Source organism: Tubulanus polymorphus, chromosome 7 (genome assembly GCF_964204645.1).
Source record: "Tubulanus polymorphus chromosome 7, tnTubPoly1.2, whole genome shotgun sequence".
In the NCBI taxonomy this organism is placed as follows: Eukaryota; Metazoa; Nemertea; class Palaeonemertea; order Tubulaniformes; family Tubulanidae; genus Tubulanus; species Tubulanus polymorphus.
The window spans coordinates 10,290,936-10,317,351 of NC_134031.1; the positions used below are offsets into that span (position 1 = coordinate 10,290,936).

Genomic DNA, 26,416 nt, shown 5'->3' on the forward strand with positions numbered 1-26,416 from the left:
CAAAACTGGCTTGGTGGTTTTGTATTTCTGTAGAAGAATTAATCGAAATTTGAACTGATTACTTTTTAAAGAGCTAAGAGATCGGTGTTGTCTCACATCACTACATGAAATGTTACACACGGGGACTGGGAATCGGAATGGTTTTATTGTAGACGTGGACTTTAAGTGGAAGTTAGGGCAAGCTTTTAGGTAGTTGTTATTTGAATATTGTAGTGTCAATACGGAATCTATCATCATGTTGGTAATTGCTAGATTACTTATCGGATTGTGTTGAAATGATTTTGCATAGAGACATTTACAACTGAAAGAAAAAACGAGACTAACTCGAGTGACTTCAGGAGAAAAGAAGCGAACACGAAAATAGATAGGAGCCACGATTTTTCTTTTTAAAATAATAAAGAAATTAAGCAAGAATAAGTTGCATTTCCTTCAAATGACAATCCACTACGATCATCCGATCAAGTTTATTGCCACCATAGACTACCACCCCCTGGTTCTTTGGAGACAGGGAACCAGTCTTCAATTCAGAATTTATTTTACAGGAAAGCGGTTTTCAAGTTTTAGATATTTAAACTGAAAAATATAAATGTTCATACAGAGATTTTACAAATAGCCGCTAACGCAGGCACCTAATGAAAGTAAAAGAAAATGAAAAGAATTTTTCAAAAACGTGAAAGTAAATTTTTTATTGGGATATTTTAATTGTGTCAATAAAGAATGAATTGAATTGTCGACAGCACTATGCTGCGCATGAATACCAATTTCAAGACTGATCACGCACGTTCAACCAAGGTTGGTATGCGCTGGTGAAATAACAAAAACGATTAAACAAAATCATAAAACAATGAAAACGACAACCGATATGACCAATATACGAAAGGAACCGAGATTTTATTACTGCATTAAATGTGTGCAAATATCAGAGCCCAAGAAAGTTTCTAACGAAAGTTATCGACTCCCCAAGCAAGTTATCAATCTGTGTGATAGCAATATGGGCTTGCAAGCATGCAAGCCCATGAAAATAAATAAATAGAATGAATGTATATGATATTTTCAGTCGCTGGAATAACACATGTGATTAACATCAGTTATTCCAATCTGCAACACGTGTGATTGTACATGTGATCACTTCGGATATGAACCATTCCAATGTTGGTTTCAATTTCTGAACATCTGCATTTTTTTCATAGAGTCCATTTTGGAATAAAAATATTTCCATAACTGTACTCATTATTTCACATTTTCAACACGTTCGTGATTAAATCACACATGTGATTGGCTCAACAACACAGATCACATTTTCAACACGTTCGTGATTAGATTTTATGCCGCGCCTACTGTGCAAAAACCTAGTATCTCCATTTCTAGTTTGTATTTTCTTTCGGCTAAATAAATAAAATAAGATTATTATATGTTTTTGCATTTGCTGTTGAGTTTAAAAAAAAATATATTTATTCAAAAAAGACTTCGAAAAATTATCAGGTATTTACGGGTTCGAACCGTTCACAACGGCTAGCAAAGGACTGGGAATGAGCAAGCAGGCATGCACGGCGCCATTTGCAATTATTTTGAGGATGTTTTTGCTGTTTTAAGTCAATTTTCATGGTTAATTTCTAAGTTCCAACAGTCTGGTGTTTGAATTCAAGCTCCAAGGCAAGTATTATTGTGTTTCATCAAATATTTATAGGCGACAATGATGATTGAATTTACGTAATCGGTAAAATCTGAGGCGTGTGCTGAATCAATTAAATCAAATTCATCCAAACTTTATTTGATGCATGGCAAAGTACAACATGTCCATGCCTAGCTTTTTCAAGTAGGCATAGATTACACCATGAACTCTTTTTAAATCACAATCTGTCCAGTCATGAAAAAGACGCTTGTTTGCATACTATACAAATAATTCCTTACCGTTGAACTGAATGATCAGCCGGTATTGAACACTATTTGCCAATTCTTTCTAGGACTACATATGAATTAATCACTTACAAATGAAAATAGAATTTTCCATTATTAATTCAGGGAGTGAGTACATACATTTCCTTGAGTAGTGATTTATGTACCGGGTATATGAAAAATGAAATGTATGCTTTCAGCCGGAAAAAATTACTGAAAAAGAGGTCAAGAGTCCTGTTATGATAGGTGTGACCAGATGATTGATATTAGGGATATTGATTTATTGGTTTATTGTTTGGAATTGTGTGCAATATTAAAAGGTTTTATAAATTTGTCTCATTCCAGATCAATGTTTTGAAGTATAGATGGGGGTTACCGCGGTCGAAATTAGAAAGAAGATTGGACAAAACCTGAAACAGCATAAATCGACGAAGTAAATCTGTAAATATTTGAAAATAAAATTCCCATTCACATGTACACAAGTGAGTTATTACATTTGGTTGGTAATTTTGAAACTACATTTCGTTTTGCCATTATGTGGATCTCCTTTCAGGCAATGGGTTTTTAGGAAATTGTGAAGTTTGGATAAAACATCATGTACAGAGAAAGAAGTGGTCAAATATTGACCATTATGAATGTGCATTTATACTTCTTCGTGAATAGTCGTGTGGAGCTGGAACAATGACTGCGGATCACATGCGTTATAAATCACACATGACTGTGTTATATGACATGTGTGATTCACATTCAGGGCTGTATCAAACGTGTGATTCACATGTGTAAAAATGGGACAAAATCACATGTGTCATTTAGAAAATCACACGTGTGATACAGCTTGAATGTGAATCACATGTGTAAAAATGGGACAAAATCACACGTGTGATTCACATACAGGGTTGTATCACACATGTGATCTTTTAAATCACACGTGTGATAATGTCCCATTTTTACACATGTAAATCATACATGTTTTTAAAAAAAATCACATGTGTGATTTTTTTGTAAGGGAATGTAATATGGAAATACTAAGTTATTCTACTATACGATGCCCCCTGGTGACCATATGCAAAACCCATTGATCTTGAAACTCACCAAAATCATAGAACATGTCATGAGCTACTACTTTGCAATTGATCATGATAACAAAAATATGCCTAGGTACCAATATAATAAGGAAATACTAAGTTATTCTACTATTCAACGCCCCCTGGTGACCATACAGAATAACCGATGACCTTGAAACTCACCACAATCATAGAACATGGTATGAGCTACAACTGAGCTGCAAGTGATTGTGGTAACAAAATATGCTTAGGTATCAATATAATGTGGAAAAACATTTTTCCACCTACGAATGAGTACTGATGACACCAAGATGGCCGCCAATCCCATGATAATTGGCTGATCGAAAATACCAGTCTCAGGAATTAAAGATCCCTTTCCATAGAATACCCATCACAAATTGCAATGAAAAATGGCAAACCAGTAGGAAGCTACAGGACTCAGAATTTGGGCCAAAAATGACATTTTTTGGTACAGAAAAGGTCATAGGACGGCCATTTTGAGTCCGATCGACCCAATTCTTTTAAAGCTGATGGACCCTTGGGGGAATCAAATATATACGAAAGAACAAGGTAATTGATCATAGAATCTTCAAAATTTCCCTCAAAAACTTCAAAAATGTGTAATAAGTGATTTTGGCGCACAACAGTGGCTGCCAGTTGGCCTTCTTGATTCTGATCGGGCCAGTTTATGGGCTGAAGATGTGTTTAGAGTAGATGTGAACGCAATAGCCCGCTGGGACTTAAGTCCCAAGTGGGCTAAAAAATCGACTGGTAAGCAAGCTGAACACTACCAACCTTTTGAAAATATATCAGTAGGATTCCCATTCCATGGCCAACCTTTAAACTGCCATGCTGGCCCTTGAACAAAGACGGCAACAACTCTTTCCCTAGAAAAAGAAGTAGATGATATAAACTTGGCTGACATAAGGAAGAATATCTATTTGGCTACATCCATATGTTATTTATACAAATTTTGAATAAGAATTCATGATCCATTGACAATATGACTGTTGAGAAAATTGGGAAAAAACGTGCAGGCATAAACGTCAAGGTATAACGTCTAGTATAACTGTCAGGGATGAAAATGGCCCATATTGAAAAAGTCAGAAAATATTCCGAATCAGAGCCGCTTTTCGAATGAGACGCCACATTGGTTTCTCCGACTCCACAATTGTGCTAACTACCGCAAAAAACCGTCTTTAGGAGCACTCCTTAGTAACAATGTGACATGCGCGATTGAGGTGATTTACACTGATCTCAGGAATGAAGAAAATAAAAGAGAAGGTCGGAAATCCGTCTTTGGTCGGAAGATTTTCATCCCTGAACTGTCTTGCTTTTTTATGAAATGCAAATACGACAAATATTAACTCCACCATTTCTGCTTAAATGTAATTTTGAATTCAAAATTATTTGGATTATTGAATTCTGATAATCCTATTCCTGATATAAATATTTTTTTATGATTTCATGATTCCATGATTTCTGCTTTACAGCTATATTTGATAATCAACAAGAGATAATTATCTTAAGAGCTTGAGCTCATACAAAATTTGTGACACACCTCGTTGAGAGAATGACATAAAAAAACTAGAACTAGCAAAACACCTTCGATTAGTGATCTGGTAAAATAAGGTTTATGGTTCAAACTTGCTCAGAGCCTTGTCTCAATGATTTTTTCATTTATCACATTGACAGTATAATAAAGTATAAATTACGAAAAAACGAGGCCGATTAAAAACGAGGCCGATTACTGTAATAGCTGACTCCTCTTAACTGTGTCAGTTATTGGGTTCTGTATCTTGAGGACAACGACCGACGATTGGGAACTAACTAATGAGATCACTGTGATAAACAAATCAGAAAATATGACTAGAAAATTTATTGATTATTTAGCATATCATCATCCGATTAGGCCAAATGAAAACTAGAGAATGACCCTGTTTAAATTAAAACAGATTGTTTTATCAAGTGGAATATAAATTCATGACAAAATTACTATTCTAATCATTTGATTACTGTTCCATAATTCTCGAGTTATGGCTTAGGTATAATAACATAAATCAATCAATCAAACAAGAGGCCCAGGGGCCTTGAAGCATTGGTAGATTATACTGTGGTATTAAGTGGTTATAATGTTTTACATCCGCCGGCAATTCTTTATGACGATGTTGATTGGGAGGACCACAGACTTAAAGGTCTATTTGTCTAGTACGATTTTATTCCTGAAAATGAATTTATTTTCTGCCGAACGATTTAGCCTAGGCTATTTGTACTGTTAAAACTCATTAATGCGATTCTGTTAAAAAGACAAAACTAGTTTATTCTGATCTTTTCCATCATGTCCCAGCCAAGATATTTATATCAATCAAGATTTGGATACAAAAACCCATTTTTACGCATGAACTGTTAGGCCCCACTGAAAATGAAAACAAAAACAGAACGATTTTTCTGAATGCAATTGCAAGACCCTCTGATCTTAGAGCTCCAAGCTCTGATGCATGTACGCATGCAAAACGTCGCAGAGAGCGATGCCGGCGTTGGTGTTACTGAGGCCGGCTGATGATTGTTTGTTTGTCTTTTTGTTTGTTTGGCTTTACGTACGTCGTTTGGATCTTGGTTTCCCAAGACTATTCCTATTGGATTGTTCATTTAACCTCACAACGGTACAGCCTTTGAAGTGTTGCCCGCACACTGTTCGCAGCCAGCAGGACTCAAACCCACTTGTCACTCAGCATTGATAGTGGATTCAACAGCATCACGCCTTATATCTCACTGAGCTACCGAGGCCGCTCGATTCAATTCCAAAAAAACTACAGCAACGGCAAATAACCATCGCAATATTGCAATTTATGACAAACAACGCGTAAATTTAATCACTGTTGTTTAATGCATGGAAAAGATGATAAAAGGTATTTTTTCCCGGCGCGCATTACAAAGCGAATCTCTGCCGAGTGCGTAAGAGGGTGATACCGCCTTGTGAGTGCGCAGCAGGCGGGTAGGGCGTCCTAAAGTGAAAACTAGAATATAGCCGAATCGAAATTTACAATGTCAGTCAACTGATTGATGATACAACATGGTTGTTCTCGGCGTACTTAACAATGATATTTTCCTCCAATAAACAACTCTGGTAAAATTGAATAAAATGATCTATCTTTATTGGTGATATCGTATCATGGTGGTAGCCTACCGTTTACCGTTTGATGTTTCGTGTCATCATGAAATGGTTTTAACTTTAGTAAAGGCGTTCCCGCACAATCACATACGGGTTTCAGTCACGAGTAGGCTGCCGTTCCACTGCTCAAGAAATACGTATTCTGACGCTGAGAATTAATCCTAAATAATCCCATGGATACTGATAGTTGGAATAACAGTGATATCCAAACACTGTGATATTTATAAACAGGAGGTACATAATTACGCTACGCGGACATATCGCTACGCGATTGTTTAACCCGCTCTCATCAACCAGATAATGAACGAGAAAAATGCGATCGAATAACATTTTGGACATTTTTTTTTGTAATTTTCAGCTGTTTCTAATGTTTTACGCGAACGGAGTGACAATTTGAAGTTACTATGAAAATGAGAAGAGTCGGCGCTATTTTTTCGTACTACTATTTTCGATCCATTTTACTTGCATTGGCATGACGTCATAGACGTCAACCAATGCTAAAAACGCTAAAATACAACATTCACAGGCTAATCACAATTTACCCCCAAAATTACCACACTTCCCGCAAGGAATTGAATCTAACCCTCAGCAATTTCGACTGAGGACAAAATTCGTAATCATTATTTAAGAATGATCGGGTAATTTCACACAGATCCAGCCCAAGCATGACTTTTATGGACAAAAGATTTAATATGGTTAACTCGCCACTCACCTGCCATGAACAAATCAGAAAATATACTTAGAAAATACATTGTTTATTGTAACAGATCATCGTCTGATTAGGCAAAATAAAAACTAGAGTATGACCCTGATTTAAATCACAGGTGTCATAATTCGGTGTCATAACTCATGATTCGCTACTCGCAGAGATGGCACCACAAGCTGGACGATAGTTGGCAGCTGAACCTACGAAGTTATTTATCAAAACCCACAACCAACTACTTTTGTGCCTACCACATTACCCACAAGTTATTTACCTAATTGTTGGTGGTAAACTTTATAATTGGAGGGGCTTGAAAATATCTGAACGTGAGACTAAACCAGTTTAGTTACTGAAGAGATCAACTTTTTGCCTTACTTTTGTTTGTTATAGTTTCACAATAGGATATTTCTTATGATTAAAAGGCATGGGCCCAAGCTTCAGACCAACCATTATGTGATTACAATATTTTCTTCGCCTTTTTGACAAATCATAGTGTAGGTTGATGTATGTTTGTGAATTAGGTAAAACTGCGCAAAGAATCATGAAAGACAAGTAAAATATAAGTCCCGTACTCCAAAAATTGAAAAATATTTAAAATATTGTAACATTAAAATGAATCAAATGCCCGAATTTCTGGTTTTCAACTAGATACAAAATCGGTGTTGCAATACCTGAATATACATTGAAATGCAATACGCAACGATAAGTAAAACAGGCACAGAACGCTTTTACGATTCCCTTGATTACCAATCACACCGGACCAACTGAGTGAGACCATCCCCAACATCCCCTGTACTTTTACATCATTTTTGAACTATTTGGAAAAATATTTTTTGGTTCTAAAATCCGTAGGAAACCGCCGGGAATTAACGTCACTGAAACATGTTTGAAATCAGCCCCCTATAAACACGCATTCTCCAGTGCACTCTCCTCTCCACTGCACTGCCCTGCACTTGGCCTCCCCGAAGAAAATTTAAAAAAATTTTAAGCCTTTCAGAGCATCAGAGGCCATAAAATAGCCGACCATCACACTGAAGTTCATGAAAAGTCACCGTATTTTGGGTGCTTTCACAAGAAAACTGTTAAAATATAAAATCAATTAAAGTCCACGGTAATATGTTCACAACGTATTGAAAACAGGGTCAGTGGCTCAGTAACCACTAATTGGTCTATTTTCAGACATACATGTCCAGAAATGACACTTGACAGAAAAATTTTTTTCGAGCGAAAGGTCTTTTGAACAAAAAAAGATCTTTCTGGGGCTCCACAGTAACTTAATTCATAAGAATTAATGAAATACCAGTTTCATTAATGATGAAAAAAATGAAAAGTCTGGTTTATAAAAGTCTGGTCGGCTCAGACGAAATTAAAAAAAAAAATCTTCATTTCTGCCAATAACATGTCATTGATAATTGTGATTGATCATTGCAAGTAAGAACCAGTTAATCACTAATACATGCATTTTAATAAATCTGATTCCTCCTTTACAGTGAAGGCCTATAGGTAGAGTACAGCTCAATAAACACTTCAAGCGACCTAGAAACGATCTCCTATCCCCCGCGGTGAACACTTATTCCGAATAGGCCTATCAAACATGAGTGCAGCTTACTGATAAGAGTGAGTCAAATACTTGTATTGTGGATTTGATAAGATCGGTATGTACTGTAGGAAAAGTTAAATATTGATAAATGTTTGAAGCCCGCGGCCAAATCAAGTAATAAATTATTTCATTTTGATACCTAATCGACACAACAGCTTTTCTCCGTTGCATCTGATCGTGTGTAATATGTACAAACGAAGAAAATCGATGATTGTTAAAATTACTGTTTGAAGACCGTGGGTGATTGTACAATCTTGGGGTAATAAATCTGTTAATGTATGCTTGAATTGAAAATCAACATGACGAGAAACCTGCGGTAGATGTCAGAATGATAACTTAGAAAAACATGTTGACTCATTGAATGGGGCCCAATTTTCGATGTTTACGACTCCACAGTGCATTTGTAAGGTTGATTCATCAAAATACGCAAAAGTATTTGTAGATCAAAGTGAGCTGAAGGATATCATACGGATTGTATCGGCAACAGTGGCAAGGAGACAAAGAATATGTTCTTTTGACATAACTTCGTCCAGAGTGTCATCTGTGTGTTCAAAATGAAACAGCACATTAGTATATATGCACGCTTTTACGATACCAGCTTTAATATAGTCACTAAGAATGAATGGCAGCTTATTGGAACACTGCCAGTTTCCTGGAAAACTTAAACTAGGCCACACGTCATGGCATGTTTTCACATGATGCACACTTGACTTCAAACATACGCAGCTCATACATCGGCAGTGGGTCGGTCGGTCGGCCTTTTTTATCAAAAATAAGATTTATTTCAATGAATCCAAAGAAAAAGTTTTCACTCAGACCATTAACAGACCATTATTTTGGGATGGCCTAATCATTATTATTACCATCATCATGTTTACCATAATCATTATTTATAAACATTATTATCTACTATCATATATTATTCATTAATTAATATCATCATAAGTGTAATTCTTATTATCAATACCATTGTTATTATCATTGCTATTCACTCATTTATTTATTATTAATATAATTACTCGTACTATTATTAGGGTTTCTGCTGCTTTCGCAGAAACCCTCTTGTAATTCTGTTGATTATTATTATTATTATTATTATTATTATTATTATTATTATTAATTTTCCTCTTTCCAGCCAAAAATTTTTCATAAAATGTAACTCCTCTCAGATTCGACTACTAGCAGCTTATAAACCTAATTTTCAATTATGAAAGAAATATAACTCAGCGCCTGACCATTTCCAATTTGCGTATTATAATTGATTATGAATTAATCCCGCGTAATTATTTGGTCTAAACAGGAAATAAGAATGTCGCAAGAATCATCATCCATTGATAAATGTACATCGTGAAAAGCCTGCAAATTACCCGACGACCTTGAGCTTCAAAATAAATCACGGATTCGGATTTATAAATCGGGGTTCGACCTACGACATCCATTCAATGTTTTCAGATTTCGTGCGCATGCGTCAATTTAGCTCGGACGCCATTTTCTTTATTTTACAACGTGCGACGCCACTCTACGTTACTTGCATTTTTACGACTTTGTTGTGTGTTTCTGTGACCAATCTTCAGAGAGGTATGTATATATAACGGTTAGGCCTAATATGATGTATTTTTCCACGTAATCTGACGACTGGTATTAAAAGCCGACCGGAATTCGTCTTGATCCGCGCGTTGTGGTAGCAGTCGGGTCTGGTTGGTGTGAGATCGATATCGAATCCCGCATGACTTACACATAGAAGTAGCTTTTAAAAGGCCAAATTTGGGCTAGGTGTTAAGGTTGACCCAATGCGTATGATTTAATAATAGTGTTTGTGGTATGGGTAGAAAATATTTAGGCCTATATAGACAGCAGCTTAAATATTGAATAATGGGATTTGAACTGCACTAGTGTGTGTGTGTCTGTGTGCGAGAGCAGGGAGCACTCCATCTCCCTGACCCTGTGACTTATGATTAAGCCACCCGATTCTGCTGAATGCGAACAAGTCATCAGGTTTTCGTGAATGTGAATAAATACTATAAGAAGGGACTGCCAATTTTAATGAACACAGAAATATCTTAATTGAAATCGTATGTCAGCTAATTTCAAATTGAAGGCCTATTATACATAAATTACAGTACACTCCGCCCACTCATGTCAGACCATTTGGGAGTGTAAAAATGTATCCTGCTTTCTGGATCTGATTCAAGCTTAAGTCTACTGTTTGTATATTCAATCTACCTAGGCCCATAGGCCTAATTGTGCCTGCCTAATTATTGGGGAAATCGACAATGTCAGGTTCTTGAATTTCTCGACTGATGGCGCTAGTTAGAACTGGATATTGGTACCTAAATCTGCCATGTTCTAGTTTATTTGCAATAAAAATCTGGCCTCTCAATTTTTTAGTAGGCAGTAGTTATTTTACTGGATCTGGTCACTGACTTCTGAACGCTATTTTGCCAAATATTGTCTCTAAATTGGCTGATTTACTACGCACATGCGCAAAGAGGTGCGCGGCTTAGATAATTGGAAGGAAGTGTGGAGAACAGAGTTTACCCGGACCAGTGAATTACTAGCCTAGCGTCTTCCTATTAGATCACAGAGCTCATTGAAAACCATCCGAATGTTTTAGCTACATTTAGCCTCACCTAACCCTAACCCTATCCCTACTTGTGAAATCGAACCCTGTGGACCCTCTTCTCACCCTCTTGACACTAACCCTATCCAAACCCTTACCCTAAACCCAATAAAATGATTTAATTGTTACATAATAAATGGATTTGGCAAAATAGCGTTCAGAAGTCGGTGACCGGATCCAGGTTAAATATGCACTTCCTTTTTAGTAAGTGTATTTTACGTACATACATCATCACGTTTAATCCTTTAAGTATGATATCCTGGAAATCTGTTAGATTGGACAAAACGTTACTTCAACTGTCAAAAATTTTCCAAAAATCACAAATTTAGTGAAAAAAAATGCTCATTAAAAACTTGAAGCGAGAGATCTTTATTGCAAATCAACAAAACAAGGTGGATTTAGGTTCCAATTTCCGGTTCTGACTAGTGCCATCATACGAGTAATTCCAGAACTTGAATTTGTTGATATTTGTATTGGCATCATTCCTTTTCTAAAACGGAACCTGACGACCAATTATTCAATTTCCTATTTATTTATTTTTTTAAACAAGACTCATCATGCAGGTATTCCCCGCAACAACAGGTTTCAGAGGGAAGACCACCCTTTTATTTTTGTTTCAACCCATCTTAAAATGAGCCACCAATCGGTAATCGGGCGAACCATAATAGTGTTCACTGCCTGTTTTAATACTCGTCGTTGCACATTTGTTCAGGATACTACGTCTAGCCTATGTGGGTTATAGGGTTTATTCCAAAAGTTTGCAAACAAAATCCAGTTAATTTGTTTAGTTTTGGAGACATTTTTGATGCATTGTTTTCAACACATTTTATTCAATTTTCTTCCAATCTTGCCATCAACCAAACCCAGCGGAGCTATCACAGCTGACAGGCTGCTTGTTCAACACACCATACCTATTTGTAGCAGGTGTCACCTATTGTTTCGAAATTTTAGAGAAAGTTCCTACAGGCTGATTAATAATGCTGTGATAATGTTTCTTTTGTGATAGGTCACATACTTGATACTTGTTGATACTTGAAATAGGATATTGATCAGTACATTACTCATCATGCCTAAAAGGAAAAGAAGAGCTGGTAGCTTTCAGCCGAAGAAGGTAAGACCCTCTTTTCATAGGCAAATGTTAATCTTCTAGTAAGAAGTATGTAGGCCTTTTTTCCGAGTAAAAAATTCATTAAACTGTTCATCACATGTGTTAGCTGCGCAATATTTTGGTGCCTGATTTTGGTATTTTATCAGAAAAAACCATATCAGTAAATCATAAACCAGTTGCTTAGAGGGTGTGTAACTGACCAGTGTCGTATCATCCCTGGTTCTTGTTGAGATAATTATAAGCTATTGAATTGAATTGAACTCATTAGAAAATTCTACGAACGTATAGTGAATGAATTTTTTTTCTATTTTCAGAAGGTGGAGGTGGTTGGAGTTCCCTCAGCCCTAACTGGACAAAACAGAGAGATGAAAAAAGGATCAATGGAAAAAAATTATGAAAAATCTCAAGATGAAGACTACAGAAGAGTTGAAAATGAAATCTTAAATGAAAACCTAAAAAACGCTCAAAATGAAAACTTTAACGAAACGCAAAAAGAAAACTCTGATAACAATCAAAACAAGAAGTATGAAGTGAAAATCAATGAAAACTTTGAACCAAAAACTAATGAGAACTATGAATTGAATGCAAATGAAAAAGATGAAATGAAAATGACTGAAAAACATGGAATGAAAATGAATGAAAAATATGAAATGCATATGAATGGAAACTATGATTTGAAAACAAATGAAAAAGATGAAATGAAAATGACTGAAAAACATGAAATGAATATTAATGAGATCTATGATCAGACTATGAATCAAAATTGTGGAACTAATTCGAATGAAGATATGACAAAAAACAAAGTTGAGACAACTGAAGTGAAATCAGTTTTTTGTGACTTCAATCATGACAACTGTGATAAGATTATGCATGACAACTATGATAAGACTAAACAAGGCAACTATGATAAGGCTATATATGGAATCTGTGAAAAGATTACACTTGACAACTGTGATAAGATTCAACATGATAACGCTGGTCACAATATACATGAAACCTCATCGAAAATGAAAGCTGACTCATCTATTCAACCAATTTCGAGTATGATTTCGTGTAGAGATTGTGATGGCAATTTTGGTAACAGTGAGTCATGTTTAAGTGCTGAGAATATGAGATGTTCATCAATTCATGGAAATTTCCACCAGGGTCATCCAAAATACGATATTCATTCAGGTAAGCAATGTGTAACAAATGCATTAGCTGCAATGATTCATGCATCAAATAAAGCTGTAATAAACTGGATGCCTCATGATATTGATTCAGTATTGAATATTGGAAATGATTTATACGCAACATTGACTAATATGAATACAATAACAAATATGTATTTATTGATCAGTGAGCTACCAACTGCTGTTGAGATTGGAAATTCCATTTATAATGTGACTGTTGGATCCCCTCAAGTTGCTATATCTGAATTATCTGATGAAATGAGAGCTGGAAATTTTGGAATTATCAGTGAACTACATGAATGTTTGCACAATAATCTGCTTAATTACGACACATGCTTTATAACATTTGCTGGAAATACATTTTGTGTTTTAAAACAGGATGACATGTACTGGGTATTTGATTCACATTCGAGAGATGCATCAGGAATGATGACCGCTGATGGACATGCTGTATTAGTAAGGTACTCTTGTGTTAATTGTATTGTCAAACATTGTCAGAATCTTGCAGCTTCAATGAATCAGAGGCAACCAATACAGTATGAAATTACAGTGGCTTCTATCAACCATGAAATTGAAACTACTGTAGAGAATAGCATTATCGAAACAACGACTACATACTCTCCAAACTACCAACAAACAAGTAGTGAAGATGAACTGCCCTATACAAACCCAAAAGTAGATGAATGCGATGTAATTGTTACTAGTGAATCCGTGCAGCATGATGATTTAATTTACAACCCACTAGAAAAAGGTCAGTGCAAAACATTATGCTCTATTCTAGGTATTCATTGTCGACCCTCAACTCTCGGATATGAATGTATGCCCAAATATGATGGACAACTCTACTCTCCATGTAACACGCAGAATATTAAAGGCGATGGAAGCTGTTTTTTTCATATTTCATATTTCATATTCAATCTGTGGAACTGAGCAATATCATCGGGCTATACACACTGAAGTTTTAAAGCACATGCGGCAGAATTCCGACAAATTCCAACCACATCTGAGAAATCCACAACTTACTATAAATGAGTATATTGATGAATCCCGTATGAAATATACAGGTACTTTGGTGACAGAGGTTGAAATTCTTGCAACAGCTGATTTACTGCATGCTGATATATATACATTTGTAGGCAATGGTTGGTTACGATTCGCTGGTTCTACTTTCAGTGCACCAAATCGTGTGTGTGAATTAAATGGCAACATTTATTTGAAAAATTGCAGAGGTGTACACTATGAAGTTGTGTCATGTGTGAAACAATCTGAGGAATGTATTTGCTCTTGGTGTGGCAAGCGACAAAATACTGAAAAAACTAATGAGTAAATACAGTTTATAAACTGTATTTACTCATTAGAAAATGAGGTTTTTAATGTTATCGCTTTTATGGTTATTCAGGCAGATTTGTTTATAGGGGAGTTGTGTGCTGGTGCAAATGTAGTAAATGTTTCGATTATCAGAGTCTCCTATTTGGATGGGTTTTGTAATGTTATAATATGATAATGTCACAAGTTGGTAATAGGTTTATGTTGTTTAATTCTGTCCGCTTGTACACATTTGAATTTCGATGTTGTTTGCTTATCATGACACATGTGTAGGAGGTTATGGTACTGGGTTGTGTAAATGTGTATGGGAGGTTATAATATTTCGTTCTGTAGAGTCTCCTCTGCGAATATATGTCAGAGGGTGACGCGTATTAATGAAGCAGGGTGTTGTGTAGTGGTGTGTATGTAGTGTATGTTTTGATTTCGATATGTGGAAACATCTATGTGGATGCATATAGGAGGGTCAGGTGTGTTACAATAGTGGGGTTTTGTATATACAGGCATGTGTAGTTATGATTTTAATTTTATGTGACCTTTATGTGAATTCATTTATGAGTGACAGGGTTTATATTTTAGTGTTTTTGAAGATTGTGTGACAATAGTAAATGGGTAAATTGATGTACCTAGTTTCTAGGGAATGAAACAGTGTGTATTTGGAATTGATATGTTGTTAAGTAACAGTGGTATAAGCTGGGGAAAGTATGTAGATAGTTGTAATGGGGCATGAATGATATTTGACATTGTGATTGATATGTAGCAATGTAACAGTAAGATATGGTGGTGGATGTATATATCTAGCTGTCATGGGGATGAAGCGGTCACTGTGTGGAATGGATGTGTTGGAATGTAACAGCTATGTACAGTGTACAAAATGAGTATTATTTCATGCTGGGGGATATTGATGCGTTGTTGCCATAGGTTTTGATGTGATAACACTGTACATATATTACCACCATTAATATTACTAAACACATATGTACAGTCTTATGAATGATTATGTATGGAACTGTATGAAGGATTGTATTGAATATATAGGAAATGGTAATTGATCATGTAGCAATCATTTGTGGCGATGTATGTATTTTGTATTGTGCAGTGAGATAGTATTCAGAAATGTTTGTAATCAATGTTGTGGGATGAAATATAAATAAAAGGTGGATGGTATGATGATATGTGTTGTGTATAATTATTGTTTCCAAATTTGGTGCTTATCCCCATATGCTTGGCCAAGTTCTGATGTCATTTACTACATTGTCCCTGGCAAGGATTTGAGCTTGATGGCATGGCGACTGCCACAGTACAATGGGGTTCCTGCAGTGCTGCTGTGGCAATTGAGGATTCCACTCATAGCTAGTGACAATCCGCCAGGTTGCTAGTAAGTAGTTCGTCATTCGCCAGTGCGACATATGAAAGTTAGGCAGAAACCCGTTATCGCTGCTATGCAGCTATATTTATCATTATCATTATTATAATTAGGGTTTTCTGTTGCTTCACAGAAAACCCTATTGAAATTCGCGTGATTATTATTAGGGTTTCTGCTGCCTTCGCAGAAACCCTATTGTATTCCTGCTGATTATAATTATTATTATTATTAGGGTTTCTGCTGCCTTCGCAGAAACCCTATTGTATTCCTGCTGATTATTATTATTATTATTATTATTATATTCTTTTTCACACTGGATCTTACTGAAAGGATATAAACAACTGCAACTTACTTTCACTGTCGGTGAAACCATTCTGTATCACAAGTACTACGCTGCATTGACAAATACTGTACGTGATATTAATCAGAATTGCACTGTTTACTCACTGTGAGTCTCTAAACATCGAAATTTAAGCCCGATTAAAACAGTATCCATCTACGTATGTGTATTGCCTACGTGTCATTCCCACAGCGCGTCAGTGCGTCTGTTTGTGTCAGTGTCCATATAAGCAGTGATAGAGCTGGTGTCCTAGATCTGTAGTTTTTTAGTATCTTTATATATATGTGGCGCACTGAATGGGGTCAGTCTCGAGTGAACGCAACTGAGGAATTTTTGTGCTGCATATACAAGCAATAGCCCTTGCAGTAACTTCCCTGGATAGAGCTAATGAATGCAGCTACGGTATCTATACACGAGAGCCTGGATGTCTATATTCTGTTAGCATTACAATATTCCTTGACGGATTTACTTGAAACTTTCGTGAGATGTACGGAACACAGGTACCTTGAGGTAAGTCGAGGGGATCTTAGATCGGGGACCCCGTTCACCCACCAGGGGGTGTTTTACATTTGAAAATTCTGACATCGAAAAGTTACTGTGTGAGAAAATTTTTTGTCTTTGACTTTTCAGCTTCGGGCGAGCACGAAAGTTGTTCATAACAGCCCGGAGGTTAAAAAAGTGATTGGCACGCCCTATCTGCGATTAATCGTTTGGGCTCTTCGGACTAGAAAATGGGCCCCCAAAATTTTTAATGAGATTTTTGCTCCTAGCTCCTTAACCGTTGGAGATAGAATCGTGGTTGCAACGAGTGATCAGTAGCCCTTGCGAAGACGTTTTTATTGATGTATGGTATAACTACGCACAGGCACTTGAATATGGGCTTTGATAATGGATAAATATTTGATAATCTACCAGCGATACGTTAATCCTACTTTAATATTTCCGCCATGTTTTATAATAAATTCACCCATGATGCAACGCGCGCCGGTCGTTTAGCTTTACTATACAGAAAGGCTGGAAACGATCCTATCTCCGTAATGCTTAAATCTACCCGCAGTTATCGTGATGAGGGCACAAGGGCGGCTATTTTTGGGGGCTGGGCGGACCGCCCTTCTATTTTTGGCTAGATGAAGCACTGGGTTAGTAGCCCTTTACAAGACACTTGTATTGGTGTATGGTTTAAGTAGGTAACTCATATGGTGCTCCAGTAGCGCCAGCTACAAATTGTTGGAAATGCATTTTCATTGATATCTACTTATCGGATGGAGGGATTTCTATGAAAATAGATACACATGTACTTTGATATGAGATCCCCTCACATAATTAGTTCCTATTCTAATCCCTAGGAGGCGTAAATCTTGAAAAGTCATTCTAGCATCCGTTTTTCGGGTGTTATTCTGCCATTTTATTGTAGATATCACAAAACCTGGTGTGAGTACATGAACATAGGTATACTAGGGTAACCAGCTAAATTAGTTGATACAACTGCTACGAGGGAATGGTAGAACACTGTATCACCTATTTTCTTGAAGTTATTTTCCCTAAACTTGGTACATCATTACTTTGCACTTAAGAGCCATGGGTCAACATATCCATGATATGGGCTGACCCATGATACAGGCTGACCCCTAGGTGGCGCTTCTTCATAGATAGTGGTATGTAATGAACTGATTTCAGTGAAATATTTTGCAACCTTCCTCGTATGGTATTTAACCCGGCAAGGCAGAAACCCGTTATCGCTGCTTTGCAGCTATATTTATTTATTTTTTCCCTTTTCCACATAGTTTTTGTTAAAAGTGTAAAGGCTTCCTTACCTTACCGCTGTCGCCGATACAATCCGTATGATATCTTTCAGCTCACTTCAATCTCCAGATACTGCATGGGAATTTTGATAAATCCACGTTATAAAGGCACTGTCGAGCCGTAAACATCGGAAATTTGGCCCCGTTCAATTAGTAGCGATGTTGTGTTTTCTTTCCGAAATTTCTCTATTCTTTATGAGGAAGAGCTATCGAATTATTCCCTCTCTTCTCCACAATCAATTTCAAAGTCAATTTTATGAATTTATTGCTCAGCAGGTCCGAGTCCAAGAGTTAACGAGTCCGGCGTTCGCGTGTCTGACAGGTTTACGGGCATTTGTTTGTTACCACTTTAATATTTTTGATTTCTTGTTATTCCGGTTATTTCATTTGAGTATATTGCTGATCAGTTCATGTAACCAAAAGCGTCAATAAACAGATTTTGAATTGATCAAGTTTAAATCAAGGTCGTTGAGTCGCGGAGGGCTGCTAGAATTACGTTCGTCTCAGAGAGAGAGAAAACAAACGACAGAAAAGTATCAGGTGATTATCGATAGCCTACTACGGTACACACAGTTGACAAACAGTTAGGCCTGTGCCGGTTGGTGCGTACTGGGAATAAATATACTGGTTGGTCAGTTGGTTCGGTTGTGAAGTGTGGAAGCTAAGAAAGCCTACCGCAGTACGGGTATTTATTTGTTACTCGTACGTGACTGTATGGTGATCTCCACAGGTTAACCGTACGTGAGTTCCCTACTAACGCCGTACGTGAGTTCCTCTAGTAGCCAATACGGTAAAAGTGCAGCTCCGCACCTCTCCGCGTAAACGGTTCAATCAATTACGTAAAATATCATTGTTTCAGATTCAAAATGTCATCAGCAATTCAGTACGTTGCCATTGGTTAATTTTAAGATATCTTCACTAGAGGGAGTAGAAAGATTTTAGCCAGGATTCTGTCATTCAGCAGATTGCGTCAATCACGAGAGGTGCGGATCTGCACTTTTACCGCCAATTACCATTTTTTAAGTACGAAGTTGTTACCCATACGTGCCAGTGACTGTACGGTGATATCCACAGGTTAACCGTACGTGAGTTCCCTAAAAAGGCCGTAAGTGAGTTCCTATAATCTGCAAACGTGCATGCGTGAAAGAATAGAGTTTGGGTTAGGTGAGGCTAGGCTATTTGTAAATCAAATTTCATCCACCCTGCAGTTACGTTCTGTGGCACAGTGGGTAAATCACTGGACTGCAACTGGATTTTTTTTTCGTTTGGTTTCGAATCCAAATATTGCAAGTCTGAGCGTCAACATACTCACATACGGCTAACCTGTAGAAATCACCGTACAGTCACGTACAGGTAACAAAAGCGTTTTAAGTACCGGGTATTAAGTGAGTACGACAAGCCTACCATGCCTATGTACTACAAACACAACTTTTTCCCTCTCGTCGGCGGTCATCCTCCTACAATGATGTTACTATAACTGGTGCAATTATAACATGGATAGGATTTGGCCAGGACTAATCTAAAGTCTAATTCAGTCTATGTACTAATTCACTCGATAGGCCTATTTTTAAAACAGGAATATTCATTTATTATGTACGCATAAAATTTGATTATTTCAACCCCCTCTCCCTTTGTACGCAAAATCTGCCATTTTTTCATGTACATTAAGCATTACAGTACGTAATTGCCCTGACCCCTCCCCCTCCCCTAATGCGTACGTAATAAATGAATGATCCCACAATACAGTGAAGTATTCACACGCAGAAAGGCTAATTGATTTGAGCCATGTGATTAAATTTGGCCAGGCCTTCTCTGACCTGCTGACATTAATAGTCAATGTGGTGACGGCTTGTATACCAGAAATCTGCCTGTTGTAGGCCAGTACATTTTGCTGTTCGTAGGTTTGGTATACCGATTTCTCCATTCTTGACTGATAAGCGTACGGTACAGCTGTACGCATTATACAATTGTTCCAATGGGAATAGGGCCTATTGATTGGGCTTATTATTTCCTGCTTTAGAATACTGAAATAAACCTAATGTTCATTCAAATATCCAACATCGGTGAAAGTTTGATTACTGTATACATGTACTGTAGATTTTCATGTTGTATGAATATTTTGCAGTTCAAATGGGTATGATGCTGATTCCAATGTCAAACGCATGAAGTTAGATGGTCAAGGACCGTCAACACCAAGATATCTCTCTTCGACCGATGTTGTACCATAGAAGATCTGATTCTTTTAACTCAAGGAATGTGATTCAACACGATCGACATGACACTGGAATAGGTTTGCAGTAACTAACGGTTCATTTCATTTAGTCCTATGTACTTTTTAGCCAATTTGGATTTGATTGTAATTGAAACTCTGGAACTGTTAACAAAAGACAAGTAAGACAAGTTGAAAAAACACAAGTTATGCTTGATTCTCATGTTCAAATTTAATTCAAATTTATTTTATTACATCATATTTACAAAGCATATCATTGGTTCATACAGTAATAAAAATTAGGGCAGAACAAATATTATTACAGAAACTCCAAAAAGGCAATGAATTTCTATAACTAAATGAACATTATTTTTAGCCCACTTGGGACTTGAGTCCCAGCGGGCTATTGCGTTCACTTTTCGTCCGTCGTCCATCCTTCATCAGAAATCAGTTATTTTAGGAAGTTTTGAAGACGCTTCAATGTAATGTCTTGATATTTGGGTTACACATGTATCTACCCTAGACACATCTTCAGCCCAAAAACTGGCTGTCAGAATCAAGATGGCCGACTGGCAGCCATTGTTATTTGCCAAAATCAACACTTTTTACACATTTTTGAACTTTTTAAGGGAAATTTTGAAGATGCTTTGATCAATTACCTTGATCTTTTGGATATATGTGAATGCCCCCTGGGCCCATCAGCATAACAAAAATTGGGATACGGACTCAAGATGGCCGTCCTATGACCTTTTAGTGTCCAAAAATGTCAATTTTGGCCCGAATTCTGAGTTGGCCATTTCTCATTGCAGTTTGTGATGGGTATTCTTTGAAAAGGGATGTTTTATACCTTTGATACCTGAATTGTTAGATTGTTGAGCATTTGGAACCACTTCCCACGTGGGCATGGTGTCCCTGGACCCCTAGTTCTAATAACTCAGATCAAGAGTGACTCTCCCGTTTATTAGGAAACACACGCAACTTGTGGAATAGGTTTGATTTACACACATGTTGCAGGTATCAATTGTTTATCACTATAGAATTTGTAATCCATAAAAGTCAAAATCAACATCAGCCGGAAACCCAGACCAAATCAATTCATAATTTATTGATTGAATCTACACTACAATATATGTATTTATTCAAATATTTCAATAAAAACATTAACTTCTTAAATCTATTCTAAATCATAATACGTTCTTATCTGTGAATTCAATCAATCTATCGGCTCAGCATGTGCTTAAGATGAGTTCTTAATAGACAGATCCATTTTTAAGGATGGTGATAATACAGTATCATGATGTTTGAATGCCAAAATAAACGCCTGGTCAAATATATTAATATTTGTGATTGTACGTCCGCGTATGTTCAGTTTCAAAGCTGAATCATATTTGACGTTTACACAGTGGTTGCATATTAGGTTCGAATCAGTCAATGCATTTTATTCTATGTATCGATATTTCAATTTACTACAATTCCCATCATTCTGAATGGCTTTACAGAAAACCTGTCATCGCTGCTTTGCAGCTATATTTATTATTATGATTATAGTTAAGGGAATGCAAAGGGGGTTATTATTGCTTCAGTTTTATATATACATATGCATATTGTATCTGTGGTTCGGCTATGTCATATTGTATTTGTTGCTATTTTTTTCAATACCAATAATTTTCAATTAGGACTTTAGTATTGTATAACATATTTTGTATATCAATATCAATTTTGTATCAATATAATGTGGAAAAACATTTTCCCACTTACGAATGAGTACTGGTGACACCAAGATGGCCGCGAATTGCGTCATAATTGGCTGATGAAAACACCTGTCTCAGGTATAAAACATCCCTTTCCAAAGAATACCCATCACAAATTGTAATGAGAAATGGCAAACCAGTAGGAAGCTACAGGACGCAGAATTGGGGCCAAAATTAAGATTTTTGGGCACTAAAAAGGTCATAGGACGGCCATCTTGAGTCCGACCAACCCAATTTTTGTTATGTTGATGGGCCCTGGGGGGATTCACATATATCCGAAAGATCAAGGTTATTGATCAAAGCGTCTTCAAAATTTCCCTCAAAAAGTTCAAAAATGAGTAAAAAGTGCTGATTTTGGCGAACAACAATGGCTGCCAGTCGGCCATCTTGATTCTGACAGGGCCAGTTTTTTGGCTGAAGATGTGTCTAGGGTAGATACATATGTAACCCAAATATCAAGACATTACCTTGAAGCGTCTTCAAAACTTCCCAAAATAACTGGATTCCGTCTACGGACGGACGGACGGACGAACGAAAAGTGAACGCAATAGCCCGCTGGGACTAAAGTCCCAAGTGGGCTAAAAAGTTAGGGTCTAGAGGCTAGGGGGTTTCCGTTTAGAGGGTTTAAACTATAGGTTTAGCTAGGGCTTTGGGGTTAGGGTGTAGAGGGTCTATAGGTTTAGGGTTTAGAGGGTTTAAAGTCTCTAGGTTAAGGGTTTAGAGGGTCTGTAGGTTTAGGGTTTAGAGTCTAGGAGTAAGGGGGTAAAGCCTAGCGCACATCGACACTGCGATTGGAGACAACTAGTTGCTACCGAACGATTATCCCGATTATCCCGCGCACATCGAAACCTAGTTACAACCGGTCAGTTGCAGCAACTGCATGGCGCGTGTCGATTGTCGAGATCCAGAGCGCGCACATCGATGGATATAACTGCGATTGAGTACAACCAGTTGCTCAAAAGTAGAACATGGGCAACTGGCTGGAATTGGAGATAGATCGACGCTTACCAATCGTAAGCTCACTCAAATCGACACGTTCAAGCAACTGATCGTATCCAGCCAGTTCCTCTAACGCACCAAAAACTGCCTTGCAACTAGTTGTCTTCAATCGCACTGTCGATGTGCCCTAGGCTTAAGGGTTTAAAGGTCTGTAGGTTTAGGGTTGAGAGTCTAGGGGTTAGGGTTTAAAGTTTATAGTTTTAGGCTTCTGAGGTTTAAGAGACTAGAGGGTTTATAATCTATAGGGATAGAGATAGGGTATGCCCAGAGCTGCCAACCTAGATTTTATCTTTTGCTGAACACATGTCCAAGTTTATCAGTATTTTCAAAAATTTTCCAGTATTCCCAAATTTTCAAACCTGAAGACGTTTTCAAAATCAGTATTGAGGTTTCAAAAATCTGTATTAAGGTAAATTACGTCGAACAAAACTTTTGTTTTCAGACTGAACTAGTGTGCCATCTTCATCTTAGTACAGATGACGTACTAGTACAGTGTCCCATTGAGTATAATTTGAGTTGACAAGAATGATTCTAAGAGATTTAAAAGAGAACGATACAATTTTCCATAAAAAAGGTTAAGTTTTTCCGTTACTAGTCAAATTTTTTTTGAGTATTCTCAGGTGAATGAAAATTCGTGACAATTTTCTAAAAACAGAACGCTGTATTTTCACACGATTTTACTGAACAGTTTCGGGAAAATCAGACTGGTTGGCAGCTCTGTGTGCCTGATTCAGACATTTAAAATGGATTTCGAAAGACTCATGGCAACCACATGCAGAGTTTCTAAAGAACTGATAAGTTGTGATTGTCAGATAATTCTGGAAAAAAGAAATGTTGGCAGGATATTCTGGACAGAAAGTTGGCAGAAAATTCTGGACAGAAATTTCTGGAAATATTTCCACAATCCTGTGAAGCACCAATTCTGGACATATCTGTTTTTAAAAGCTTTTGCGTTAGTCTTATGTTTTTTCGTCGCCAAATGACGCTGTATGTCAGTTATACCGCCGTGCGCTATGTTAATATCAACTCCACAGTCCGTACAAAACGAGTGTTTCGAGCTCTTCGAGGCCTTCATGCAGGGGAATTTAACAGTGTAACTACTCCGAAACGTTTGCGTACCGGTCGGCCTCTTTCTTTTATTCGCTGGTTCATTGTTATTAGGGTCTTCATCGCTTAAATCCATCAAACCATCGCCGAATTCGTCACGACTTCTGTCGGCAGCCGCCATTATAAGTCACACTAATTACAGCCGAGAACCGATGCGAATGGTTGGCGAAGGGAGATCGTGTTTGCAAATCTTTTATAATTTAATTTGTTTATCATCGACCAAATAAATAAAGCAGAATCGTGAATTGATAGACGAATAAAATAACTTCAGTCGGGTTATTGCAAAAAATTCCGCGCTTGCAAGCAACGTTGATATATGTTACAGCAGATGCACTGTTGTGTTGTACTGTATAGTAAGGCGCTCGCGCAGTGTATAGGTTGCCACGGTGACAGCCGGCGCCAGGCGCGTGTATGTCAGCTCACACCAGCGGTCAGTGTACACAAACTGCTCGAACAAATCAAATCATCTTTCGTCATTTTTAAAGAATATCGTAACGACGCTAGAATTTTCCGTAGAACGTAATGAAAATAAACTAAAATCGTAATTTTGAACACCCAATCGTAACATCGTAATTTGTAATGTCAATCCGTAATGATTACGGGAAAATCGTAACAGTTGGCAGGTCTGAGACTGACAAAAGTTTACACTGGTTTATATATCAAGCAGTGACAAAATCATTCATGTTAATTACACTATTTCAACTGTAGTCAAGTCTTGTGCAATAACATACGTTTTCTGAATACAATACAATGGATACAACATAGAATCAAATATAAAGATGAAAAAATATAAAGATGATACAGTATGAACTGAATTATCAAATGGAACCAAAAAATGGAAGGAAACACGGATGGATGGGCGGATGAGATGATCCTTATGGGCATCTGCATCTCGATGGCAACACATATGTGACCTGAACTTATACAGAGTAAACTATTCTCATACACAAATGACCCTTGACACTGCTTTTGTGAACTAGGGGTCCAGGGACACCATCATAAGAAACTGTGAAATGATAAGAATTAATGTTATGAGAAAACTTTTAGAAAATAACTAATAAGACGACTTTTAAGTTTATGCTGATAAACTCTGCATCTTTAAACAAAAGTTAGAAATGCAATGAAATGTCTATCCTTTTATGAATAACCCATCATTGAAATTACATAATTTGATATAGTTATTTCAGAAATTACATAGTTTTATTAATCAGTCTTGTTGATGTAATCGTGATATTTCTAAGTGATTAGGTATATGATATTTGGCTTTAATACTTCATCACAGTAGTATTCAGTATGTTGCTGGGATATCGTTTCACATTTTTTGTCCCATAAGTCAGACTGCTTTTGGCCATCTCATCAGATTGATAAAGAAGCCAGGTATTGTGTTATACTACCATACAAAAGCTTCAAATATCCCTGTGTTTTCTTGCAAGTATTGTGTCCCTGAACCAAAAATTGAGATATATATTGTAAACTAACAAACGTGACACAAAAATGGTGGTCAGGGATGGTCCCATCAGTCACGCTGAGCCTCAAGTATCGATTGTATCAGAATGGAGCTAGATAGTTTAGACAACTTTGGATTGATCTTTTGCAATAATGGTCATTTAAACTTTGACAGTAGTGACATCAAGTAAACTTATGACATTAGGAGTGAATGAAGCACTAAACAGATAGAGATTTTACCAAATGTCCCATAAGTCACACTGGAATTGACCATAGGGTATTGAAACTTCACGAAGCAGTAGTTCATAATCATAGCCACGGAATAGTGCTGAAAGATAAAACTTCCAATTTTTGAAGGAGGGGTCCACTGGGTGGGGTCAATTTTGGGGGGCCAGCGCACAAAGACCCCCTATAAAGTCAGAATACTCACAATTTCGTGTTACATTGTCAATATTTCATAAATAAAGACACCGTAGATTACTACATCCAACCTTTATTATGGTTCTTATTACAGTCTAAATGTTTGAATCATCATCAAAATCCCAGAATATCAAATTTACGGGGCGTTTTTTAGGTCAAAATTTTTCAAAATATCAAAATGAGAAATTACTTTCGGGTTTGGATTCTTGAGCATCAGCAGTTACTTTGCGTTAAGAACAACGGCTCAACGCGATGCTAGGCGCTAGTGATAAAAAAACTTTAAATGCGAGATAAGTCAGGCTGTTGACTACAGTCCCC

At 37.0% G+C, this 26,416-nt stretch overlaps 2 protein-coding genes across 13 annotated transcripts in view; one reads left to right on the plus strand and one right to left on the minus strand.

Moving 5' to 3' along the window:
* Positions 1 to 26,416, minus strand: part of LOC141908094 (parafibromin-like) — a 139,057-nt gene that overhangs the window by 9,740 nt on the left and 102,901 nt on the right. For 2 of the 3 annotated variants that reach the window (XM_074797928.1, XM_074797926.1), the window contains exon 11: positions 3,756 to 3,847. In XM_074797928.1, coding sequence (XP_074654029.1) covers positions 3,756 to 3,847 — 92 coding nt within the window. Of the gene's footprint in view, positions 1 to 841; positions 1,386 to 3,755; positions 3,848 to 26,416 lie in introns of those variants that run through there. The other variant, XM_074797927.1, reaches the window with a different exon arrangement.
* On the plus strand, positions 9,918 to 15,879 carry LOC141908513 (uncharacterized). 10 transcript variants are annotated; one of them, XM_074798605.1, is made up of 6 exons: positions 9,918 to 10,013; positions 12,062 to 12,166; positions 12,478 to 13,336; positions 13,714 to 13,796; positions 13,886 to 14,399; positions 14,509 to 15,879. In XM_074798605.1, the coding sequence occupies exons 2-4, from the start codon at positions 12,122 to 12,124 to the stop codon at positions 13,716 to 13,718; spliced, it is 909 nt and encodes a 302-aa protein (XP_074654706.1). In that variant the 5' UTR covers positions 9,918 to 10,013; positions 12,062 to 12,121; the 3' UTR covers positions 13,719 to 13,796; positions 13,886 to 14,399; positions 14,509 to 15,879. The 10 variants fall into 10 exon arrangements, with proteins under 10 accessions (XP_074654706.1, XP_074654705.1, XP_074654707.1 ...); XM_074798604.1 differs by having other exon boundaries at positions 13,714 to 14,025; positions 14,117 to 14,399; positions 14,509 to 15,877; XM_074798606.1 differs by having other exon boundaries at positions 14,117 to 14,399; positions 14,509 to 15,877.